This window comes from Microcaecilia unicolor, chromosome 2 (assembly GCF_901765095.1).
Source record: "Microcaecilia unicolor chromosome 2, aMicUni1.1, whole genome shotgun sequence".
Lineage (NCBI taxonomy): Eukaryota > Metazoa > Chordata > Amphibia > Gymnophiona > Siphonopidae > Microcaecilia > Microcaecilia unicolor.
This window is the reverse complement of record NC_044032.1, coordinates 290956720-290981001: the sequence shown is the minus strand read 5'-3', so window position 1 is coordinate 290981001 and position 24282 is coordinate 290956720. Positions and strand designations below refer to the sequence as shown.

General features: G+C 45.2%; 1 protein-coding gene across 1 annotated transcript in view; it reads right to left on the bottom strand.

Annotated features, from left to right (window-relative positions):
* Positions 1 to 24282, bottom strand: part of HUWE1 (HECT, UBA and WWE domain containing E3 ubiquitin protein ligase 1) — a 1034695-nt gene that overhangs the window by 633697 nt on the left and 376716 nt on the right. The window contains 4 exon segments of the mRNA XM_030194273.1: positions 14573 to 14673; positions 14940 to 15073; positions 15201 to 15446; positions 15710 to 15886. Of these exon segments, the coding sequence (XP_030050133.1) occupies positions 14573 to 14673; positions 14940 to 15073; positions 15201 to 15446; positions 15710 to 15886 (658 nt within the window).

Here is a 24282-nt window from a genome sequence, read left to right as displayed (position 1 = left end):
CTGATACCAGCGCCAGTAAGAACTTTGTCTGCATGCGGAGAACTACTCTGTTAAGATGAGAAGTAAGGTAAGGCGCTTGAGCTACTAGAGACTGAAGCTCACCGACCTTACGAGTTGAAGGAACAGCCACTAAGGAAAACGACCTTCCAGGTACAATACTTCAGATGGCAGGAATCCAGTGGCCCGAATTGAGCTTGCAGCAGCTGGATGAAACGACATTGGGACCCCAAGATACTGGATAAGGAGTGATAGGAACTCTGACCGAAGCATAAGAGCCAACTGTCAAAATTATTGGGGGTGCTAAGCCAACAGAAATAATCTCCCCTAGACACATACAAGGAATTCTCTCAATATTGGGGGAGAAATAAACCTCTCGTGAAGTGGACAGCTAAAGGCTGACCTTTCACACGTTGATGATAAGCTCTTATTGCACGAAGATGAATACTGACAGAGTTGGTCTTGAGACCAGACTCAGACAGGTGTAGAAAGAACTCAAGCAAGGTCTGTATAAGACAAGAGGCAGGATCTAGGGCCTTGCTGTCACACCAGACGGCAAACCTCTTCCATGAAAAAGAATAACAACCTCTTTGTGAAATCTTTTCTGGAAGCAAGCAAGAGTCGGGAGACACTCTGGAAAACTCAACGAACCCACACTCTCAACATCCAGACCGTGTGAGCCAGAGATTGGAGGTTGAGATGTAGAAGTGCCCCCTCGTTCTGCGTAATGAGAGCTGGAAAACATTCCAACTCCAGAAGAGGGAATCCTATCTGACGCAGCTAGAAAGGAGCAATCAGAATCATGGCTCCACAATCTTGCTTGAGAATCAGCAAAGTCTTTTCCACCAGATGTATGGGAGGATACGCATACAGAAAACCTGTCTCCCAAAGAAGGAGAAAGGCATCCGATGGTAGCCTGCCGTGAACCTGCAGCCTGGAACAGAACTGAGGGACTTTGCGATTGGACTAAGTAGCAAAAAAGATCCACTGAGGGGGTATCTCACTTTCGGAAGATCTTTCGAACTATAGGCATGCTCAACAACCATGACTGTAGCATTATCCTGCTCAGCCTGTCGGCCAGACTGCTGTTTATGCCAATTAGATAAGAGGCTTGGAGAAAACATGCTTCGTTGCGGGCCCCACCGCTACATCTGCATGGCATCCTGACTCAGAGGGCAAGATCCAGTACTCCTTTGTTATCGAGTGCATCACAACCCGATTGTTTGGTTGAATTAAAATAATTTGGTTGGATAGCCAGGAGGGATGCAACCTTCGTCAGCAGCTTTTGACTGAGTAAGGTGGACGGGGACGCCTCAGAATCAAAATGGAGAGAATTAACCACCTCTGAGGGGAATTCCGAAGACTGGCGAACAGTTGGGTTACATCCTCTAGATACCCTAAACTTGATACCACTAGGAAGCTAGGATGCACTGAGCGGATGTCATGTGCAAAAGTGCCATGGGAGTTACATGAACTGTGGAAGCCATGTGTCTAGAAGTCTCAATATGTACTGTGCTGTAATCTGTTGAGACGGGCAATCATCGTGTTAAGGGAACACATGCACTCCCAGTCCATGAAGATACGCTGCAACAACAGCCAGGCACTAGGAAAAAACATACTCTGGATGCAAAGAGAGTATAAGTATCCTGTAAATCCAGAGAGCATAACCAATCGTTTTCCTGAAGTATGGGAAGGATGCCCAGGGAAAGCATCCTGAACCAAAATCTGTTTAGGCCCCTTATGTCTATGATGGGACGCAACCCACAAGGAAGGACCTGGAATAGAATCTCAACCCTTCTTGCCCTGGTGGAACGGGCTCGACTGCATTGGCGCTGAGAAAAGCAGAGAGTTCCTCTGCAAGTACTCACTTTTGATGGAAGCTAAAGGATTAAGCTTCCAATGAACAATGTGGAGGGTTTGATTCCAGATTGAGAATGTATCCTAACTGGACTATTTGAAAAAACCCACCGGTTGGAGGATAAAAGAAGTCACCTTTGGTGGAGAAAATTTAAACTTCCCCCGACAGGCAGATTGGCCGGTACGGACATTTTTTTTTTTTTTTATATTGGCTATGCTGAATTGGAGCCAGTCAAAACCCCTCTCTGGTTCTTGGGGAATAGCTGCAGGGGCCTGATTAGGTGCACGCCGCTGATTAGAACGAGCGTGCTGAGGCATAGCCTGAACCGGCTGTCGAGAAGTAGGAGTATAGGTACGACCCCTTAAGGCACAAGGAAAACTACTCTTCTCTCTAAAGAACTTCCAAGATGAGGAAGTGTATGCACAGCATATCTACAATTTTCTGTTGAGTCTCCTCCTCCAGGTGAGAGGCACACAGTCATGAGAGTCTGCGCATCACTGTACCTAGAGCAGAAATCTAGGTGTTACATTACAAGTGTCGAAAATGCCCTTGGACAGGAACCTGCGACACACCGTGTGCTACCTGACCACTTGGTGAAAAGGTTTAGCCTACTCCGGTGGGAATGCTCGTAAAGATCTGACAGGACTCGATTTTGGACACGATCATGCCAGCCTGGTACGCCATTCTCCAAAAGAGGCTAAGGATGTATGCTCTGGCCCCGGGGGCGCCGAAGTAAGTTCTTAGAACTCCTATCTGTTCTGAGTGGCAGAAGACTCAGGTGAAGATGGTAGTCCAGGACCTCGAGCATCTGGGCATTGGGATTCACAATCTCCACTGTAATGTCAGATGACAATCATTGAACTGAGCTAACTACTCAAACAGAGCAGCTCAGATCCAAACGTGTCCGATATGGAGGCGCGGTAAGTTCTACTACGGGGTCGAGAAGTTGCCCCAGTAGGGTGCGAACACCCATACCAGAGGCAGCATCGGTGAACGAGACCAGGTGAAAAGCTAGATGCCGCAGGAGGCGGTAGCACCCATGGCATCCAATGGTACCCATGGTCCCGAAGCCAAGGACAAAGTCTGGAAATGCAAGGGAATCGAAACCAGACTGCTAGACCATGGCACCGACGGTACCGATGATACACATGGTACCGATGGCCCCCGGTACCAATGGTACCCATGGTACTTGGTACCGATGATAGTCATGATATCTGGTATCGATGGTACCCATGATACCTGGTATCGATGGTACCCATGACATGTGGTACCGATGGTACCCATGATATCCGGCACCAACAGCACCGACGGTACCGATGGTACACATGGCACCGACGGTGCTCATGACACCTGGTACCAATGGCACCCATGGCACTGATGGTACCTGGTCATGATATCTGGTATCGATGGTACTCATGTGCGACGGCATCCATGATACCTGATACCCATGTATCCACGGTACCGACGATACCTGATACTATGGTACCGATGGTACTCATGATACTCGGTACCGATGGGCGATGATACCTGGTACCGATAGTCGATGGTGCCCATGATACCTGGTGCCGATGGTGCCCATGATACCCGGTACCGACAGCACCCATGGCACCGATGACACTCGGTATCGACGGCACCCATGGTACCGATGATACCCGGTGCCGACGGGACCCATGGTACCTATGATACCCGGTACCGACGGGACCCATGGCACCGACCATGGTACCAATGTTCCTGGTACCGATACTCCTCGGTACCGATGCACCGATGATATTCGGTACCGACAGTACCCATGGCACCGATGATACTCGGTACCGACGGCACCCATGGTACCGAAGATACTCAGTACCCGACGGTACCGAAGATACTCGGTACCGATGGTATCCACGGCACCGATGGTATCCACGGCACCGATGATACCCGGTACCGATGGCACTGATGATACCTGGTACCGGTGTATCGACGTCCAATGCCAGGATACCTCCATAACAGAGGGAGCAACGCTCTCGGCACCGACTGATGTCTGAAGCCCGGATACCTCCATAACAGAGGGAGCAAAGCTCTGGGCATCTCCTTTGGGCATCCCTGGCAGAGTAGAATACGTCTCGTCTTTGAGACACTACTTGCGCTTCACAGGGAGATGATCCGGCCCAAGACACATCTGCCGATGCGCCCGAATGACCTGCCAAGCAGGAGGCGCCGAGGCAGGTGGAGACCTATTCGATGCATAACTATACCCAGCGTGCATCGGTCTTTTTCGGACTCCAGAATGATCTCCTTTGGGCATCCCTGGCAGAGTAGAATACGTCTCGTCTTTGAGACACTACTTGCGCTTCACAGGGAGATGATCCGGCCCAAGACACATCCTCCGATGCGCCCGAATGACCTGCAGAGCAGGAGGCGCCGAGGCGGGTGGAGACTCACTTCAAAGGTTACACCACTGATATTGTGTCACCAGGTTGCCCATTCAGTGGCTGACCAGGGATGCACCTGCTTAGGTTCCTGGTTTTTTCCTGTGACATACACCTTCACCACTTGTGGGGCTTAAAGATAGTGGTGTGCTGGAGCAGGCTCTCACAGCTCTGGAGAGCCATTTGTAAAGTTTTAATAAATGGATCCTAAAAATGTGGGCTTGTTTAGTTTGCTGGCGAGAGAGAGCCCACAGATAACAATATACCAGCACTTTTATAAGAAAAAAGAAAAAGAGAAGCTTAAATGCTTTGTTTTCCTTTCAGGCACAGCCCCTTGTGACTCTGGCAACTACTTAACTTTTCCTTGCCCCAGGTACAAAAAAGTACCTGTATATATAAGCCACAATGAGCCTGCATGAAAGAGTACAAATGAAAAAATAAAGAACACCCAAAAGGGTAAAATAAAAAAAGAGATTTTACTCCGAGGACCTGAAGAAAACACGAAGCACTAACGAACTCCGTGTCTCCTCAGACGCGGAAAAAGAAAAACTGAGGGGCGTGTCCGCACAGCGAGCGGGAAGAGGTGTGCGCACATGAGCAGTGCAATCGCTCGCGCGACGGAACGCCGTAGAAGAGATTTTTACATTTTGCTTTAAAATCCTCCGGGGCCGACGTGGCATCACCCCACTTGTGAGAATATCAGCCTGCTTGTCTTTGGAGAATGCTGTTTAACTTCCTGGAAATCAAGAGATGCTCTAAGTGGAAGTCTTCTGGATGCAACATGATGCCTGTCCGTGTGAGCCTCCCAACAGTATACAGACTGCTGTTTCACAATACCAGAACCTACACTGACTTATAAATTTCTCTGATGCCAAGATTGTCTATTTATCAGATCAACAAAATTTTAAGTGACTTTGAATTACCTGATTTCTAACTGCTTACATTTTAAAACCACACATTATGGACTTTTCCAAAGATTTTATTTTTCTTACTGAATTATCTCCTTACATCACAAGCATATGCACTGCTAATGTTAATTCCTTATACAATGTTCACCATGTTATGGAAAACCTTCATATTATCTGGTTTCACCACACTGATAATCATTATTGCTGTATTTGTACTTCTTAGCTGCTGTATAACACCCTGTATTAGAAGCTTAGTGCAACAGTTAGATGAAACTGCTTTAAGTAAAAGAGAACCTATAGAACATGCATATGTACTGTATGAAAGACTACGCATTAGCGCAGAAATTGAAAATGTTGAAGATAATGTTTAATTTCTTTATGATACTCTTGGTTTTGCATTATTATCTTCCTCTAGGATCATTTAGATGGTAAGGTATTGTAAGAAACAGGCCAGGGGAAGGTTAAAGAGGAGTAACTTACATCTCACTATAACCACATTCTTTTGTCACCTATAGCCCGATACCTGTAAAAAGGGGTTGACGTGAACTGTGACTCACATCTACGGTCCCTTTAACCCTAATATACATTTGAAAAAGAACCTATTGCTTCCCTCTGGAATGGATTGAATTACAGCAAGGGTTCAAAGCAGTGAAGTCTTTTTCAAGGCCTTCAAGGGGGAAGATGTAGAATCATGAGCACAGGTCAGCACCCCAGCACAGGTCAAAAAAGGCAGAGGGTGACAAGCCGGTGCAACTCTGGTCAGCACCCCAGCACAGGTTAAAAAGGGCAGAGGATGACAAGCCGGTGCAACTCTGGAATCTATCAGATTGAGAAGCCTGTAATTTATTAAAGAACATGAGCCTGTGTAAACTCAGGAATTTCTGATCTATTATGATACCCTTACGGGCAACCTGGCGTGGGAAAGATGCAATTATGGAAGGACAGAAGAATGTGATTTAGCAACTTAAGGGAAAATAGATGGTGAGAACAGAGAACAGAATGATCTCTAAGGAAGGTAAGTGCTAAAGTAATGTGAAGCATTGCTTAATACAAAAGGTATATAAACAATTGACCTAGAGATGTAGTGAGGTAATAAATTTACTGACAACACAAAGTTATTCAAAGTCGTTGAATAGCAGGAGGATTGTGAAAAATTACAAGAGGACCTTACAAGACTGGGCATCTAAATGGCAGATGACATTTAACGTGAGCAAGTGCAAAGTGATGCATGTGGGAAAGAGGAACCCAAATTATAGCTACGTCAAGCAAGGTTCCACGTTAGGAGTCACCGACCAAGAAAGGGATCTAGGTGTCGTCGTTGATGATACGCTGAAACCTTCTGCTCAGTGTGCTGCTGCAGCTAAGAAAGTAAATAGAATGTTAGGTATTAAGAAAGAAATGGAAAACAAAAATGAGGACGTTATAATGCCTTTGTATAGCTCCATGGTGCGACCGCACCTCAAATAGTGTGTTCAATTCTGGTCGCCACATCGCAAAAAAAGATAAAGTGGAATTAGAAAAGGTACACAGAAGGGTGACGAAAATGATAGCAGGGATGGGAAGAGAAAGGGAAGGAGGGGGGAGGAGAGGAGCGGCTAGGGCTCTTCAGCTTGGAGAAAAGGCAGCTGAGGGGAGATATGACAGAGGTCTATAAAATGAGTGGAGTGGAACTAGTAGAGTGGAGTGGAACGAGTAGACGCGAAGTGTCTGTTTACGCTTTCCAAAAATACTAGGACTAGGGGGCATTCAATGAAGCTACAAAGTAGTAAATTTAAAACGAATCAGAGAAAATGTTTCTTCACTCAACGTGTAATTAAACTCTGGATTTCATTGCCAGAGAATGTGGTAAAGGCGGTGAGCTTAGCAGAGTTTGAAAAAGGTTTGGACAGCTTCCTAAAGGAAAAGTCCATAGACCATTATTAAATTGACTTGGGAAAATCCACTGCTTATTTCTGGGATAAGCATCATAAAATGTATTGAACTTTTCTGGAATCTTGCTAGGTATCTGTGACCTGGATTGACCACTGTTGGAAACAGGATGCTGGGCCTGATGGACCTTTCTCGTCTGTCCCAGTATAGCAATACTTATGTACTTATCTCATTCTTTCCCAGAGGTACATCTCCTCTTCCACAAAATCTTCCCAGATGCTCTTCCAAGCCTCCTACAGATCTTACCCAAGGATCTTCCAGATAACTGTACACTGCCTTGACTGAATTCTTTGCAAAAGGCAGTAAATAAATATAAAATATCTTTACTCTATATTACCTTGAATGATTTATTTCAAAAAGGCAGTAAATAAATTCCAATAAATATAAAAGATCTGCACTACCATGTCATTCTTTCCCAGAGGTACACCTCTTCTTCCACAAAATTTTCCCAGATGCTCTTCCAAGTCTCCTACTAGTCCTGCCCAAGGGTCTTCCAGATAAACATCCTGGGAGATACATGAGTGCTTCACCCCTGTAGGCAGGGCCCACCAAGATATGGGGGACCTGGCACTAGCAAGCTTCTTCCTCCTGCCTGCTTCCGAGTTTGTCTTTCTCTCTCCTGCTCCTGTGTGCCAGAACACGGATGAAATCCCTTCAGTCAACTGCCTGCAGGATCACCTCGGAAAAATCTGCAGTTTTCAAGCAGCCCTCCTCATTAGAGGTGCATACAGGGTTGGGGACTAGAGGAAACCTGCAGGAATCCATAAGGATAGGGAAAAGGTCATTTGTACCGCAGGGATGGGAGGGGATGGATTGGAAGTGAATGGGGATAGAGCAGATGGGGACCAGATTATCTCCCTGTGCACACCTGGACTCAATGCCTCAGGCAAAGAAACAAAAAACAAAACAAAAGGAGCTCACCTTGATAAAAATACTGGTATATGTGTTTAGCAATTTTGGCAATGAAGGAGACTACTGAAACAAACTGGTTGAGAATATCTGTTAATTGCTTTGAGCATTTTGGCAGAGTATAATCTCCACCGAGCTAGTCTTATCTGTGTGACTGATAACTGTGCTAATATGAAAGCATTATTTCAAGATGAATCAATGCAAGCAAACAGTCCCTGGTCAAACTGTGTGCAATTCATGACTCCTTGCTGGGTAGACGTTATAGTGCTGGAACCAACTGACAGGGCTATAAAAGAACTGTCAACAGATACTAAGCCTTCACTACACCTGGTGGTCCCAACAAAGTATCAGTTGAAATGGCATCTGACAAATGCAAGCTCAGCCAGTCATATGTTCCCTTAAAGAATTGTCTTGCAGATTATCTTCACCTCTACCACCGGCTGCCTTTCAGATGCTGTGGAGGACTTGCAGCTCATCTGCATATCCTTTACAGCCTTCTCCAGGATGACTCCCAGGTCCACTCCGATCCACTCAGGGCCTCCGCTCTAGGTGCCCAGCACTCCCACCAGGTGCTGTGGCGGACTTGCAGCCCTTCTGCATTTCCTCACAGCTGTATCTGGGGTGACTCCCAGGTCCACCCCGATCTTCCCAGGGCCCTCGCTCCAAGTGCCCAGGGTTTCCAAGTGCTTTTTGGCTAGGATCAGGCGACCCTCAGGGGGAGGAATGCAGGCTTCGGCCTAACCCCTGGTAAGCTCTCCTCAGCTGAGAGGTGCCCAGCTCTACCACCGGCTGCCTTTCAGGTGCTGTGAAGGACTTGCAGCTCATCTGCATATCCTTTACAGCCTTCTCCGGGGTGACTCCCAGGTCCACTCCAATCCACTCAGGGCCTCCGCTCTAGGTGCCCAGCGCCAGGGCATTTTCTCTTTACATTTATTTTTCTACCAGTTACTACTTATGGCTCCAGTAATGGCTCCAGTACACTTTCTTCTTCCCACTGTCCCTTCCTAATTTGTTTCTCCATCTTAAACCACTGTACACTACAGGAACACATTGTCCACCATCTGTATTCATCATCTCACCATCTCTTTTTTCCTCTTCCTTTTTCTCAGCTCTCAAACGTAAACATTTCCTTCCTTCTATTCATCCATCTCCTTTCTGAGTACATCTCCCCTTCGTCGGACCTCTCCTACTCTTCTCCGTACTCTCTTACTCCTTCTCCTGCTCTGCACAGGGGACATTAATCCCAATCCTGGTCCTCCACATCAGCTCTCATCCTATTTGTGCAGGTCACAGCGTGATACCTCCAATCTAATTTCTGCTCCTCTCCTCCCCCCTCCTTCCCTTTCTCTTGCGCTCTGTGGAATGCCCGCTCTGTCTGTAACAAACTTTCCTACATCCATGACCTCTTTAGCTCTCGTACTCTCCATCTGCTTGCCGTAACTGAAACTTGGCTTTACCCTGAAGACTCTGCTTCAGTCACGGCCCTATGCCATGGAGGTTATCTTTTCTCCCATACTCCTTGCCCGGTTGGTCGCGGAGGTGGTGTCGGGCTACTACTTTCACCCTCTTGTAGATTTCAACCTCTTCTTCCACCTCAGTCTCACTGTTTTTCTTCCTTCGAAGTCCACTCCATCCGTCTATTTGCTCCTCTGCCTCTCCGAGTAGCAGTCATTTATCGACCCCCTGATAAGTCCCTTTCTTCCTTTCTCGCTGACTTTGATGCTTGGCTTTCCTCCTTTCTTGAACCTTCATCTCCTTCCCTCATTCTTGGGGATTTTAACATTCATGCTAATGATTCCTCTGATTTTTATGCTTCGCAGTTTCTTGCTTTAACATCCTCTTTCAATCTTCAACTGTGCTCCACTGCCCCCACTCACCAGAATGGCCACTGTCTTATCCTCTCCTCAAACTGCTCACTCTTCAGTTTCTGTGCCTCAACTCTCCCCTTCTCTGACCCATCATCTGATAACTTTCACACTAAACACCCTCCTCTCCAGTCCCGTCCAATCTTAACCAATACATTTAGAAATCTTCAGGTTATTGACCCTTCTACTCTGTCCTCCAATGTTTCAAATCTCTTCTCTACCACTATGTTATCCAAGTCTGTCAATGAGGCTGTCTCTTCCTATAATACTATTCTCTCCTCTGCTCTGGATACTCTCGCTCCTCTCATTCCCCGTTCTGTAAAACGTACCAAACCCCAGCCTTGGCTGACCTCTAGAATCTGCTACCTACGTTCCTGTGCCCACTCTGCCAAACGCCTTTGGCTGAAATCCCGTGCCCATGCTGACTTCATACATTTCAAATTCTTGCTGACCTCCTTCCAGTCTGCTCTTTTACTGGCCAAACAGGAATATTACATCCAGTTGACATTCTCTTGGCTCAAACCCTCCTCTTTGCCATACTGAACTCTCTCCTCAAAGTGCCTTCACCTCCAACCCCCCCCCCCCCCCTTCACTTTCCCCCCAGACTCTGGCTGAGTTCTTTCATGATAAGGTTCACAAGATTAAACTTGAATTGTCAACCAGGTCACCTCCACCTCTCCTTCCCTTAGTCCATTCTCTCAACCCTCCAACCCCTGCCTCCTTTTCTTCCTTTTCTGAAATCACTGAAAAGGAAACTACACATCTTTCCTCCTCGAAACTAACTACCTGTTCCTCTGATCCTATTCCTACCCATCTATTTAACAATATCTCTCCTACTGTCATCCCTTTTATCTGTCATATCCTCAATCTTTCACTGTCCACTGAGACTGTTCCTGATGCCTTCAAACATGCCGTAGTCACACCACTCCTTAAAAAACCTTCATTGGACCCTACCTGTCCTTCCAACTATCGCCCCATCTCCCTCCTCCCTTTCCTATCCAAGATACTTGAACGTGCTTGTTCACCGCCGTTGCCTTGACTTTCTTTCATCTCAAGCTATTCTTGATCCACTTCAATCTGGCTTTCGCCCCCTTCATTCAACTGAAACAACGCTTGCTAAAGTCTCCAATGATCTGTTCCTAGCCAGATCCAAAGGTCTCTATTCTATCCTCATCCTTCTCGTTCTATCTGCTGCTTTTGACACTGTTGATCACAGCCTACTCCTTGATACGCTGTCCTCACTTGGATTTCAGGGCTCTGTTCTTTCCTGGTTTTCTTCTTATCTCTCCCAGCATACCTTTAGTGTATACTCTAGTGGATCCTCTTCTACTTCTTTACCACTGTCAGTTGGTGTACCTCAGGGATCTGTCCTGGGACCTCTTCTTCTCCATCTATACTTCTTCCCTTGGTACTCTGATCTCATCCCATGGTTTTCAGTATCATCTTTACGCTGATGACTCCCAGATTTACCTCTCTACACCAGAAATCTCAGCCGAAATCCAGGCCAAAGTATCAGCCTGCCTGTCTGACATTGCTGCCTGGATGTCTCAGTGCCATCTGAAACTAAACATGACCAAAACTGAGCTTCTTATCTTCCCCCCTAAACCAACCTCTCCTCCTCCCCCATTCTCTGTTTCTGTGGATAACACTCTCATCCTTCCTGTCTCATCAGCTCATAACCTTGGGGTCATCTTCGACTCCTCCCTCTCCCCTTCTCTGCACATATTCAACAGACTGCTAAAACCTGTCGTTTCTTTCTCTATAATATCAGCAAATGTCACCCTTTCCTTTCTGAGCACACTACCAGAACCCTCATCCACACTCTTATCACCTCTCGCTTAGAGTATTGCAACTTGCTTTTCACAGGTGTCCCACTTAGCCATCTCTCTCCTCTTCAATCTGTTCAAAATTCTGCTGCACGACTCATATTCTGCCAGGGTCGTTACGCTCATATTAGCCCTCTCCTCAAGTCACTTCACGGGCTTCCTATCCATTTCCGCATACAGTTCAGACTTCTCTTTTTGACCTATAAGTGCATTGACTCTGCAGCTCCTCAGTACCTCTCCACTCTCATCTCTCCCTACATTCCTCCCAGGGAACTTCGTTCACTGGGTAAATCTCTCTTATCTGCACCCTTCTCTTCACTGCTAACTCCAGACTCCATTCCTTTTATCTTGCTGCACCATATGCCTGGAATAGACTTCCTGAGCTGGTACGTCAAGCTCCATCTCTGACCGTCTTCAAATCTAAGCTAAAAGCCCACCTTTTTGATGCTGCTTTTAACTCCTAACCCTTGTTCACTTGTTCACAACCCTTATTTTATCATCCTCATTTTAATATTCCCTTATCTCTTGTTTTGTCCTGTTTGTCTGTCCTAATTAGATTGTAAGCTCTGTCGAGCAGGGACTGTCTCTTCATGTTCAAGTGTACAGCGCTGCGTACGTCTAGTAGCGCTATAGAAATGGTAAGTAGTAGTAGTAATTTCTATTTTACAGTTACAGACACACACTCGGCAGTCCAAGAATGAAGGGTCAATTAGATCTGATGACAGGTCAAAGGGTGGAACATTGTCATAAACAAACTGCAAACACTTGTAGGGACAAAACAAGCACTGCATATGGCACTATGTAACTGACTTTCTTGTAACAGGCCAGTCTCAGTTCCTATGCAGAAGTTTGTTTGCAGACCTGGGGAACATCATCAAGGCCTGTGCAAGGAAAAGTAACTTTCAATAACAACCCTGTTTAAAGAGCTCGGGGACTTCATGGTCAGAAGAAATCAGCTGTTTGGTCCCCCAAAGACAACACTGGAAAACACTGTTATTCTAGTCAGTATGGCACCAAACCAGAGAAAATGGTATAAGAACCTCTTCTATAAGCATGAAGTAGCTAGCTGTTAACCTTGGGCAGTTCAAGGGAGACCTATCATCAACTGGTCGGAGCCAGCCACATGATAAAGGCTCGTTAAATCTGAAATATCACCTGCTTGCATGCTCTTGCCTGGCTGGGGAGAGCTTACCTGCTGACCGACCATCCGAAGAAATAGCATCTGCCACCCCAGCTTTGCTGCCTGCTTCCTTCATCAACTCCCTGGTTGACTTCAGTTCCTAATTCGTGAATGCAGGGGAGCCTTTTCCACTAATCAGGTTGCACTACTCTCTTTCGTGTTATATAGTACCTAGGGTTTTAGGTGTCCTAATAATTCAGGGCTAGGTGCAAGTATGGGTCATCTTTACTCCACTTTGACAGGTACTTAAAACTCAGTACTTTTCCTTCATTTTGGGTAATTCTGCATAAGTGCATTGTCTCTGACACTGTTACTGCTACAAGAAAATAAGCTCACTGCTGCCAATATTTCTAATAAACCAACTTTTCTATTTTTCTTATAATATCTGAGCCTTGTCTCATTCAGTGTTATCTTGGACTAAGAATTCAGATCTGTAAGAGGAAGGTTGTGACCCATCTATTCCAGAGTGCTAAAATTCTACTTTCTATCATCTTATTACCTCCCATCATTGCCCGCTCTCTACCTGGGGCCGGGTAATTATGATTAGTCCCCATGCACTGACAGCAGGTCAAGCTGTTGTTAAGGTGCAGCCATTTGTCAAATCGACAACAAAATGTCAAGAACAAGAGATTTATTTTTTGGGAGTCTTATTCAACAGCCAGGAAACAGCTTCAGTGATTGACGAAGTGGTATATCGAGATTGGAAAAGAAATTCTGCTCATCTCTTACTACCAACTGGCAACAGAGGTACCAGGTGCGGCTGTTCCCAGCCTGGAACCCTTGCCATCAGCATATCATCTGAACATTCTTTTCAGCTGCAGGACGAACAATCAAGGATTGTAGAATGGAGCTGAGCTCTGTAGATGGTTTATTTTTACATAGTTTGAAATGATTGTTTTCTCACAGTCCATATTATATGTTTTTCTTGCATATTTAACAAAGTTATGCCTATTTTATGTCAAATTTTAACTAACTATAGTTTGAATTTACAAGATCTTTTAAATGTGAATTGGGTATGGGGACAGGAAAGAAAGTGTTGAGATGGTGATGGGACACTACCAATATGATTGGGGATGGTGTAGGAATGGGAAAAGAAATGACTGGGAATGGTGAAGGGATGGTAGCAATATAATGGGGAAGGGGACAGATGAGGACGGGGATCAGATTAAGTCCTTGTGCACACCTCTACTCCCCACCTCTGAGGCAGCTTAGCACTTGCCTGAACATACCAGCCAAGGTTTGCTTTAATTAATCTTAAAAATAAAAAACAACAACCCACAATTCACTGATCAACCTAGTTGGTTCTAACAAAGCCCTCCTGCTTAGCCCTAGACTGCACAGGTCACCTCACCTACCATTTGATGGAGACAAATACTGACTGGCTGGGGGGGCTGCACAGGCAATTATAGGGTTTGATATTAGTAGTTTTCAGTCTCCATGTTGGTAGGAGTGCATAACCCACACGTCTAAACTGATCTAGAGGAATGCTAATGAAAGAGTAGGGTTAGAAAGCTGATCATTTGCAGACAAAGAAGTAAAAGATGATCATGAAATAATCAGTTAAGGACTGCTCCAAACTCACTATCATGAACCCCAGAAACCCGGTGATGAAAAGGGCTATTATATTGGGGATTTACTATATATACCACTAACATTTATAGAAATACCTAAGCCAGCACACTTTGGTCTTACCAGGTTTCTTGATTCCCTGTAGAGTATTGCTAGTTGTTTTCTCTTCCTTAGGGACCAATTTCTGCATGTCTACCTGACCAAACTCGCATCCAGAAGGCAAGCTGCAAACAGACACCAATAAATTAGTACTGGACATCTAGAGCCACGCCAGTCTCTCCCTACACATTTTCCATGGCCTACTCACAATAGTGAAAGCTAGAATCAAGGAGTCTTCACAAGGGTTTATGGTTGCCATTACTAGGCAGGGAACCTTTTTATTCTCAGTCTCAGACTGATATATCAAATATTTGAGGGACTGAATAAAAGTGCATACCTGGAGGACATAAATATCAAAGTAAACCTGGGCAAAGCAATAAATCACTCTTACCTGTTTGGAGTGCAGAGGGACAAAAGGACAGTGCTCTCCCATACCAGTGAGCAATACAGCTGACTTAGCTTACTCAACACATTCAGGCCCAGCTGGGAACCCCACTGATTCACTGAAATGGCTCGGATCTCACTCTGCCATGAAAGAATAAAATGCTCTATTTAGCACTTGCCTTTCCACTCAGTATGGCGCCTTAATCTTGAGAAATACCAAAAACCCAAATCCAAACACACAATAGATAATGTTAGGGGAAGTACTTACCTGTCCGACCCTGCAGGTGTGCACAAACATCATGATGTAGGCGTGTGCTGCCGTCAGAGCATGAAGCAGGGGTGTAGCCTGAGCTGAGAGGGTGGCATCTGTTACATTTCCAGCACTGGCTAGCTCTCGTAGTAATACTGAGCCACCAGGTGCCTCAATTGGCCTATGAAGAGGCTCCAAAGATGACAGAATGCAATCCAGCTGCAGAAGACCCTCCTGCAGTACCTTGGGTTCATGTGAGAGAGTCTGAAATGGAGAACAAGTGTGCACATTTGAGTACCACTAGCCAGTGCTAATGGATCCCAAGACTGCAGGGAGAGATTAGCATCCATCTATACCTCAGGGAGTCATCAACACCTACTTTCCCTTCCACATGAACACTCAGGCTTAAGATACACTTGCTACTTTTTCTCAACATGCCTGCCTTTTCACGCTATGCAATTTGTACCCTTCAAAAGCAATAGTTTTGTTAAGATGCCAGTTACAACACAGTGAACGGTCCTACATACCAAGATGGACTTGCAAACCCCAGCAACAGCCTGGCAGGCAGCTGATGTTGGGAAGTCAATAGGCAAATTGGAGAGCCCAAGAATGGTGATGAGAGGCAGCAATCCTTTCTGAGTCACAAACTCTTGGCAGTGGTCATCTGTTGTATTGTTGCTTAGAATGGACTCCACAAACTTCATCTGCATGGTCCAGGGTTGGGTGGAGGGAGACAAGAAAGAGGGTAAAAAGACCAACAACTTCAATCTGCAAATGCTGGCACAGTCTGCCCAGTTATATCCTTACCAAAGTAGAGAGGGCTATTTCAGATAAAAGTCTGACTTTTACATTAAATGATCTCCATGATATAATCAACAGGGTTTAATAGACATTCAAAAGAGGAGAAGCTAATACTATTAAAAGTCAAAGCCCTTCTGATGTGTTTGTTCTCCCCCAAGGTACCCCACCTTAAAACACCCCTAATCAAATCATGTGTTTCTTGAATCACTAAATAAACAGAAGACTCCACAATTATATGGTACAAAATTAAACGGCAGGTGCTCAAGTTTGGACATCTTTCTGGTTGATTCATTACTACTACTATTCCTATTACCATTACTACTTCTATTTATTTATTTTATTAATTTATATTCTTTAGGATTCCAAATAGTTAGGTGAAGATAATTACGCAGTTGAGCAAGACCTCTGATCTTTCTAAACTCTTAGCTTATGATTATTGTTCTGTCCTCTTAAGCAGCATTAGCATTTGAAAAAAAAAAATTACTCTTACAAAGTAAGAGACAGCTATAAAAATCTCTAAATACTTCCAGATAGTTTCAACTGTCTTGACATTGATTTCAATGTAACTTCCATTTCTTGACAGTCAAGGCAAGATCTGGATGATCCAGAAAAACTGGCAACAAAACTGACCAAAAACTGGTCAGATCTGCAGAACAGAAATCAGAGCTCAGTGCCGCAAATGACCTGCTGAAACGTTTTACTGACAACGGTGCAGCTCTCCGCAGTACAGCTTTGCTTACACAGTTATCTGCATGGGAGAGTTGTTAGAAAGAAGCTTGTTCCTACAACCTCATCACAGAAGTCAGCACCTGAAATATGCAAAGGAATTATGAGGGCAATTCTATAAAAGGGGTGCCAATTTGGAGCCTATTCTATAAAGGAAAGACACCTACTCTCCTTTATAGTACAGGGTATATATGCACCTAAACTTTGAGAGATATTCAGCCAATGGCAGTCAGTATTTTTTTTTTTGGTAAATGATGACCATGTCCGGCTTATGCAGGTCCCGGACGATATTCAGCCAAGGCCCACATAAGACAGTTATGCGGGACCCGGCTGAATATTGGCCAGGACAGACATAGCTTTTTCTTTAACCCCAACCTCACCATCCCCCCCACCCTTCCTGTGGCCCTGGTAGATGAGGGAGGAGAAAAGCCCACTCATTCCTGACCACTGTGGCTGCCTTCTGCAAATGGCTGCTGCTTTCCTAATTCACCCACTTTTTCTCTCATGAGGAACACTTTGTCAAAGCTTTCTTAAAATCTAGATACACTAATGCTCACAGAGTCAGAGAGAGACTTGGATTTAGTGGTATCACAGATATAATACATGGAAAAATCAAGACTGGGTAATTATACCAGGTGAGGATCTATTTAAGAAGAAATAAATTCTGCTTTACATAAAAATAAAGCAATAGACCTGCAGGGCTTACAGAAAAAGTGATATCTTGAAGAAAAAAAAAAAAAACAACAGAACATTTATATAGCCGTGATATGTAGACTACCTTTGTAGGCAGAAGTACAATACAAGACATTCACATAATTGCTATGAAAGGGGGAGGTGTTATTCCTAGGTGATATCAATCTGCCTGATGTGAATTGAGACATCTCAGCTACAGCATTCTAGAAGTGTCTCTCAAGCTGCTCCTGGAGTAACAGCTAGTCATTCTAGTTTTCTGAATATCTACAATGAATATGAGTAGATTTGCATCTAGCCCCGTCTTTGGCCGTTTTCAAGTCCAAACTTAAAACCCACCTCTTTACCACTGCTTTTGACTCCTAACCACTACTCACTTGCCCTGTCTTATAACCTCACCTATTTATTCCCTTACCATTAATTGTTCTGTCTGTTTACCTGTCTTATCTAGATTGTAAGCTCCTTGAGCAGGGACTGTCTTTTTGTGTATGGTGTACAGCGCTGCGTATGCCTTGTAGCACTATAGAAATGATAAATAGTAGTAGTAGATTTGGATGCAACAGAGGAACTGCATGAAAATCTCTCATGCTTATCCATTTCGATATTTTGAAAATCAAACTGGCTAGACTCTAGGAATGGCTTGACAAACACTAGTCTAGATGTAAGAAGATCCAGAGTTTCAGGAAGAATTCTTCTGCTAACTAGTAATGGAATGTTCACGAGAAGGGGAGATACAGGTTCTGATGATTAAGAACAGGGGAGAATATTGTAATGAGTGATCATCCAGGATCCTGTGGTAACCTAACATATACTCCAGTACTACAGCACATGAGGTAAACTTTTACACATTTCAGAAAACTAACCTTTAAGATGGAAGAGTAAGCAAAGTTACTTACCTGTAAGCAGGTGTTCTGAGGACAGAAGCATATGTTCTCACACGTGGGCCGTCATGCACGGATCCCGGTGCGGACACTGCCATAGTACACTGTCACATTAAAACTTTAAAAGCAGTGCCCCCCACTGCGCATGCGTGTGCCTTCCCTTCTGAGCTTTGAGCGTGGAACCAGAATTAATAAAACTAGAGAGACAACTCCAAGGGGATGCGATATGCCTGCAATACTTACAGAGCACCTGCTACAGGTAAGTAATTTTGCTTTCTCCAAGGACAAGCAGGCATGAAATTCTCACATGTAGGACTCACTAGTTGCCAGGCTCACAATGTTAATAACGAGCTTGGTAGCTGAAGCAGAAAATGAGCCTGGAGGGAGGGGGTGGGGGAGGGAGGGCCGGAGAGTGGAGTTGAAAGTAGTAAAAAACTTTTGCAGACCTGCTTGTCCAAACTGGCTATCCCACCCGGAAAGCTGCTCCAGATAGTAGTGAGCAGCGAAGGTGTGTATAGCAGACCATGTTGCCACCTTACATGTGTCTTCAATGGAAGCAGAGTGGAAATGGGCATCTAAAACCACCATGGCACTTACACTGTGAGCGGTATGGACATAAAGGGTCAAGTCCAGCCTGAGCATACGTGTAGGAGATACAATCAGTCAGCTAAGTCGAAATAGTATGTTTGGTGATGGGAATCCCCAATCTGTTAGGGTCGAAAAGATACAAAAAGCTGAGAGGACTTCCTATGAGGTTCTGTATGCTCCAGATAATATACTAGAGCATGCTTGTAGTCTAAAGTATGCAGTGCTGCTTCTCCAGGATGAGAGTGAGGCTTAGGGAAGAAGACAGGGAAGTACAATGGATTGACTGAGATGGAACTCTGATACCACTTTAGCAAGGAATTTGGGGTGGGTTTGAAAAACAACTCAGTTGTGGTAGAACCTGGCGTAAGGCAGGTCTGCCACAAGAGCTAGAAATTCGCTCACTAATCTGGCAGAAGTGCTATTAGAAATAGTACTTTCCACATGAGGCATTTCAAAGAACAAGAAATAGAGTGGTTCAAATGGAAGTTTCATGAGAATTATGAGGATCATTAAGAACCCATGCTATTAAAAAAAGATATAGTGGAACTAGAAAAGGTGCAGAGAAGGGCGACAAAAATGATAAAGGGGATGGGACAACTTCCCTATCAGAAAAAGCTAAAGCGGCTTGGGCTCTTCAGCTTGGAGAAAAGGCGGCTGGGGGAAGATATGATAGAGGTCTATAAAAAAATGAGTGGAGTGGAATGGGTAGATGTGAAGCATCTGTTTACGCTTTCCAAAATACTAGGACTAGGGGCATGCGATGAAGCTACAATGTAGTAAATTTAAATGAATTGGAGAAAAGTTTCACCACTCAATGTGTAATTAAACTCAAATTCATTGCCAGAGAATGTGGTAAAGGCAGATAGCTTAGCTGAGTTTAAAAAAGGTTAGGATGGCTTCCTAAGGAAAAGTCCATAGACCATTATTAAATGGACTTGGGGAAAATCCACTATTTCTGGGATAAGCAGTATAAAATGTTTTGTACTTTTTGGGGGATGTTGTCCGGTATTTGTGGCCTGGATTTGCCACAGGATGCTGGGTTGATAGACCTTTGGTCTTTCCCAGTATGGCAATACTTATCTACTGGAGGTGGTCTGATATGAAATAAACCTTTCATGAATCCAACTATCCAGGGATTAACAGAATCTGGCTTATCATCAACCCTAGAATGGAAAGTGCTAAAATAGCACTCAAATGTACTCTGAATGAGTTTTGAAGCCTGAATCAAAAAGATGGAGGAGATACTCTATAAGGGAAGGGAGAGAGTAGGGTCATGTGCACTGGCAGAGGGAAAATCTTCTCCACTTGAAACAATAACATTTCTGCATGGAAAGCTTCCTAGAGGCTAGGCGTATCCTAAAGACATTGTCTGGAAGACTTAAGGAAGTTACATCTATGTCGTCAAGAACCATACCGTCAGAGCCAGAGACTGGGTGTCTAAATGCAAGAGGGACCCCTCGCTCTGTATTATCAGGGCTTGAAAGGGATCTAAACTCAAATGGTTCCTTGGACAATAACTCTAGGAGATGAGGGAACCAAGTGCAACATGGCCAGTACGGAACAATTAGGATCATGGTCCCTTGGTCTTGAGGACACGTGAGAAGAGTTTTTCCAATGAGAGGCAGTGAGGGAAAGACATACAAAAGATCTATTCCCCAATGAAAAAGGAAGGCATACGGGGCTACATAGTTGGAAGCAGAGATTCTGGAACAGAAGCAACAAAGCTTGTTGTTCTAAGGAGAAACAAAGATGTCTATTGATGAGGCTCTCCACTGCTGGAAGATTCGACGAGCCACAGGCTTGCTGAGGGACCACTCGTGAAGATGAAGTACTCTGCTCAAATTTTTCTGCCACAGCATTCTGCTTGCCAGATAGGTAAACGGCTCTTATAGAGATGCTTTGAGAAGATGTCCAAGTCCATATCTGGATTGCTGTTGACAGAAGAGCTAAGAACTTGTTCCCCCTTGTTTGCTGAAGTAATATATTGCAACCTGGCTGTCCAGATCACTCGTACTTCCAGAAGATTAGTATCATGTCATTTTTCCTGTGGGGACAAAGAACCCTGTAATTGAAAACCACTGAGAGAAACACCCCAACCTATTGTGGAGGCATCTGTGGTGAGAACTTTGGAATGTGAAAGGGGCTGAAAGACCCAGGTGAGATTCTGTGGAACCAACCACCACTGTACAGAGTGTGGAGCAGTTATGGAGTAACTCAAATATGGGCTGAGAGCGACCTCATGGATTCAGACCACCAAGATATTTAACTTTAGTAGTAGATGATGGCAGATAAAGACCTGTACAGTCCATCCAGTGTGCCCAATAAGATAAAGTCATTGCATATGGTAGGACATATATGATATGATGTGATACTTCATATGTATGCCTGATCTTGATTTGTCCTTGCCATTTTCAGGACACAGACCATAGAAGTCTGCCTAGCACTATCATTCTAAATTTCTGAAGTATTTCTGAAATTGTCAAGCTCCACTGCAGCCCATCCAAATCTATTCAGCCAAGATCAGGGCACAGACTGTAGAAGACTTGCCAAGCACTGGTTTTGCTTCCCAATTAGTGGTGTTGCTATCTAATCTCCACTAAACGTTTTTGGATCCATTCTTCCAAACAGGATTCCTTTGTGTTTATACCATGCATTTCTGAATTCTGTTACCATTTCAATCTCCACTACCTCCCGGGGAAGGGCATTTCAGGTACATACCACCCTTTCAGTGAAAGCGAAGTTACTTACCTGTAGCAGGTATTCTCCAAGGACAGCAGGCTGATTGTTCTCACATATGGGTGACATCCACGGCAGCCCAGGTCCGGAAAACCTTCCTAGCAACAAAGGTTGCTAAAGCTTTCGAGCGTGCGGGTGCACGCACCATGCATATATGGCCATCTTCCCGCTCGTAGCGCAAGAGTTCCGCTTCAGTCAACTTATGAAGCAAAAACAAAGAAAAGAACAACTCCAAAGGGGAGGCAGGCGGGTTGGTGAGAACAATTAGCCTGCTATCCTCGGAGAATACCTGCTACAGGTAAGTAACTTCGCTTTCTCCGAGGACAAGCAGGCTGCCAGGCTCACTCAAAAAAACAAACAGGGTCAATTGGGCCTCGCAACGGCAAGGACATAACAAAAAATTGACCTGTGAAGAAACATTTGAAACATCTAAACCCCGAACAGATTCTGCAACACCGACTGCCCAAACCGACTATTGCGTCGGCTATCCTGCTGAAGGATGTAATGAGATGTGAATGTGTGGACGGATGACCACTTCGCAGCCTTGCAAATCTCTTCAATAGTGGCTGACTTCAAGTGGGCCACTCACGCTGCCATGGCTCTAACACTATGAGCCGTGACATGACCCTCAAGAGTCAGCCCAGCTTGGGTGTAAGTAAAGGAAATGCAATCTGCTAGCCAATTGGAAATGGTGCGTTTCCCCGACAGCCACTCCCCTACTGTTGGGGTCGAAAGAAACAAACATTTGGGCAGGCTATCTGAAGGGGCTTGCCGTTCCAAATAGAAGGCCAATGCTCTCTTGCTGCCCAGTGTATGCACCTGACGTTCAGCAGGGCGGGTATGAGGACGGGGAAAGAATGTTGGCAAGACAATTGACTGGTTAAGATGGAACTCCGACACCACCTTCGGCAAGAACTTAGGGTGCGTACAGAGGACTACTCTGTTATGATGAAATTTAGTATGAGCATGGTCTACCAAGGCTTGGAGCTCACTGACCCTACGAGCTGAAGTAACAGCCACCAAGAAAATGACCTTTCAGGTCAAGTACGTCAGATGGCAGGAATCCAGTGGCTCAAAAGGAGGTTTCATCAGCTGGGTGAGGACAACATTGAGATCCCATGACACTGGTGGAGGTTTGACAGGGGGCTTTGACAAAAGCAAACTCTCATGAATCGAACAACTAAAGTCTGTCCAGAGATAGGCTTACCCTCTACACGATAATGGAAAGCACTAATTGCAATAAGATGAAACCCTTACGGAGTTGGTCTTGAGACCAGACTCTGACAAGTGCAGAAGGTATTCAAGCAGGGTCTGTGTAGGACAAGAGCGAGGATCTAGGGCCTTGCTATCACACCAGACGGCAAACCTCCTCCATTTAAAAGTGTAACACCTCTTCGTGGAATCTTTCCTGGAAACAAGCAAAACTCGGGAGACACCCTCAAAAAGACCCAAGGAGGCGAAATCTACGCCCTCAACATCCAGGCCGTGAGAGCCAGAGACTGGAGGTTGGGATGAAGAAGCACCCCCTCATTCTGAGTGATGAGGGTTGGAAAACACTCCAATCTCCATGGTGCTTCGGAGGACAACTCCAGAAGAAGAGGGAACAAAATCTGAGAAGGCCAAAAGGGCGCAATCAGAATCATGGTTCCGCAGTTTGCTGGAGTTTCAGCAAAGTCTTCCCCACCAGAGGTATGGGAGGATACGCATACAGACGGCCTGACCCTCAATGTAGGAGAAAGGCATCCGAGGCTAGCCTGTCGGAGGCCTGAAGTCTGGAACAGAACTGAGGGACCTTGTGATTGATATGAGTGGCAAAAAGATCCACCGAGAGGGTGCCTCACACTCAGAAGATCTTGTGGACAACTGCCCTGTTGAGAGACCACTCGTGAGGTTGCATTATCCTGCTCAACCTGTCGGCCAGACTGTTATTTACGCCTGCCAGAAACATGGCCTGGAAAAACATGCCATGACGGCGGGCACAAAGCCACATCTGGATGGCTTCCCGACACAGGAGGCGAGATCCGGTGCCCCCTTGCTTGTTGACATAGTACATAGCAACATGGTTGTCTGAAATTGAATAATTTGGTTGAATAGCCAATCTCTGAAAGCCTTTAGAGCGTGCCAGATCGCTCGCAACTCCAGGAGATTGATCTGAAGACCTGATTCCTGAAGGGACCAAGCTCCCTGAGTGTGGAGCCCATCCACATGAGCTCCCCACCCCAGGAGAGATGCATCCGTAGTCAGCACTTTTTGAGGCTGAGGAATTTGGAAGGGACGTCCCAGGGTCAAAATGGATCGAATTGTCCACCATATCAGGGAGTTGTAAAAAGCCATGGACAACAAAATTGCATCTTCTAGATCCACTGCAGCTTGATACCACTGGGAAGCTAGGGTCCACTGAGCAGATCTCATGTGAAGGCATGCCATGGGAGTCACATGAACTTTGGAGGCCATATGGCCCAGAAGTCTCAACATCTGCCAAGCTGTGATCTGCTGAGACGCTCTGGCCAAGGAAACCAGGGACAGAAGGTTATCTGCCCTCGCTTCAGGAAGATTGGCCCGAGCTGTCTGAGAATCCAGCAGAGCTCCTGTGAATTCTAGTCGTTGACTTGGAAGGAGATGGGACTTTGGGTAATTTATAACAAACCCAAGTAGCTCCAGGAGTTTGACAGTCATCT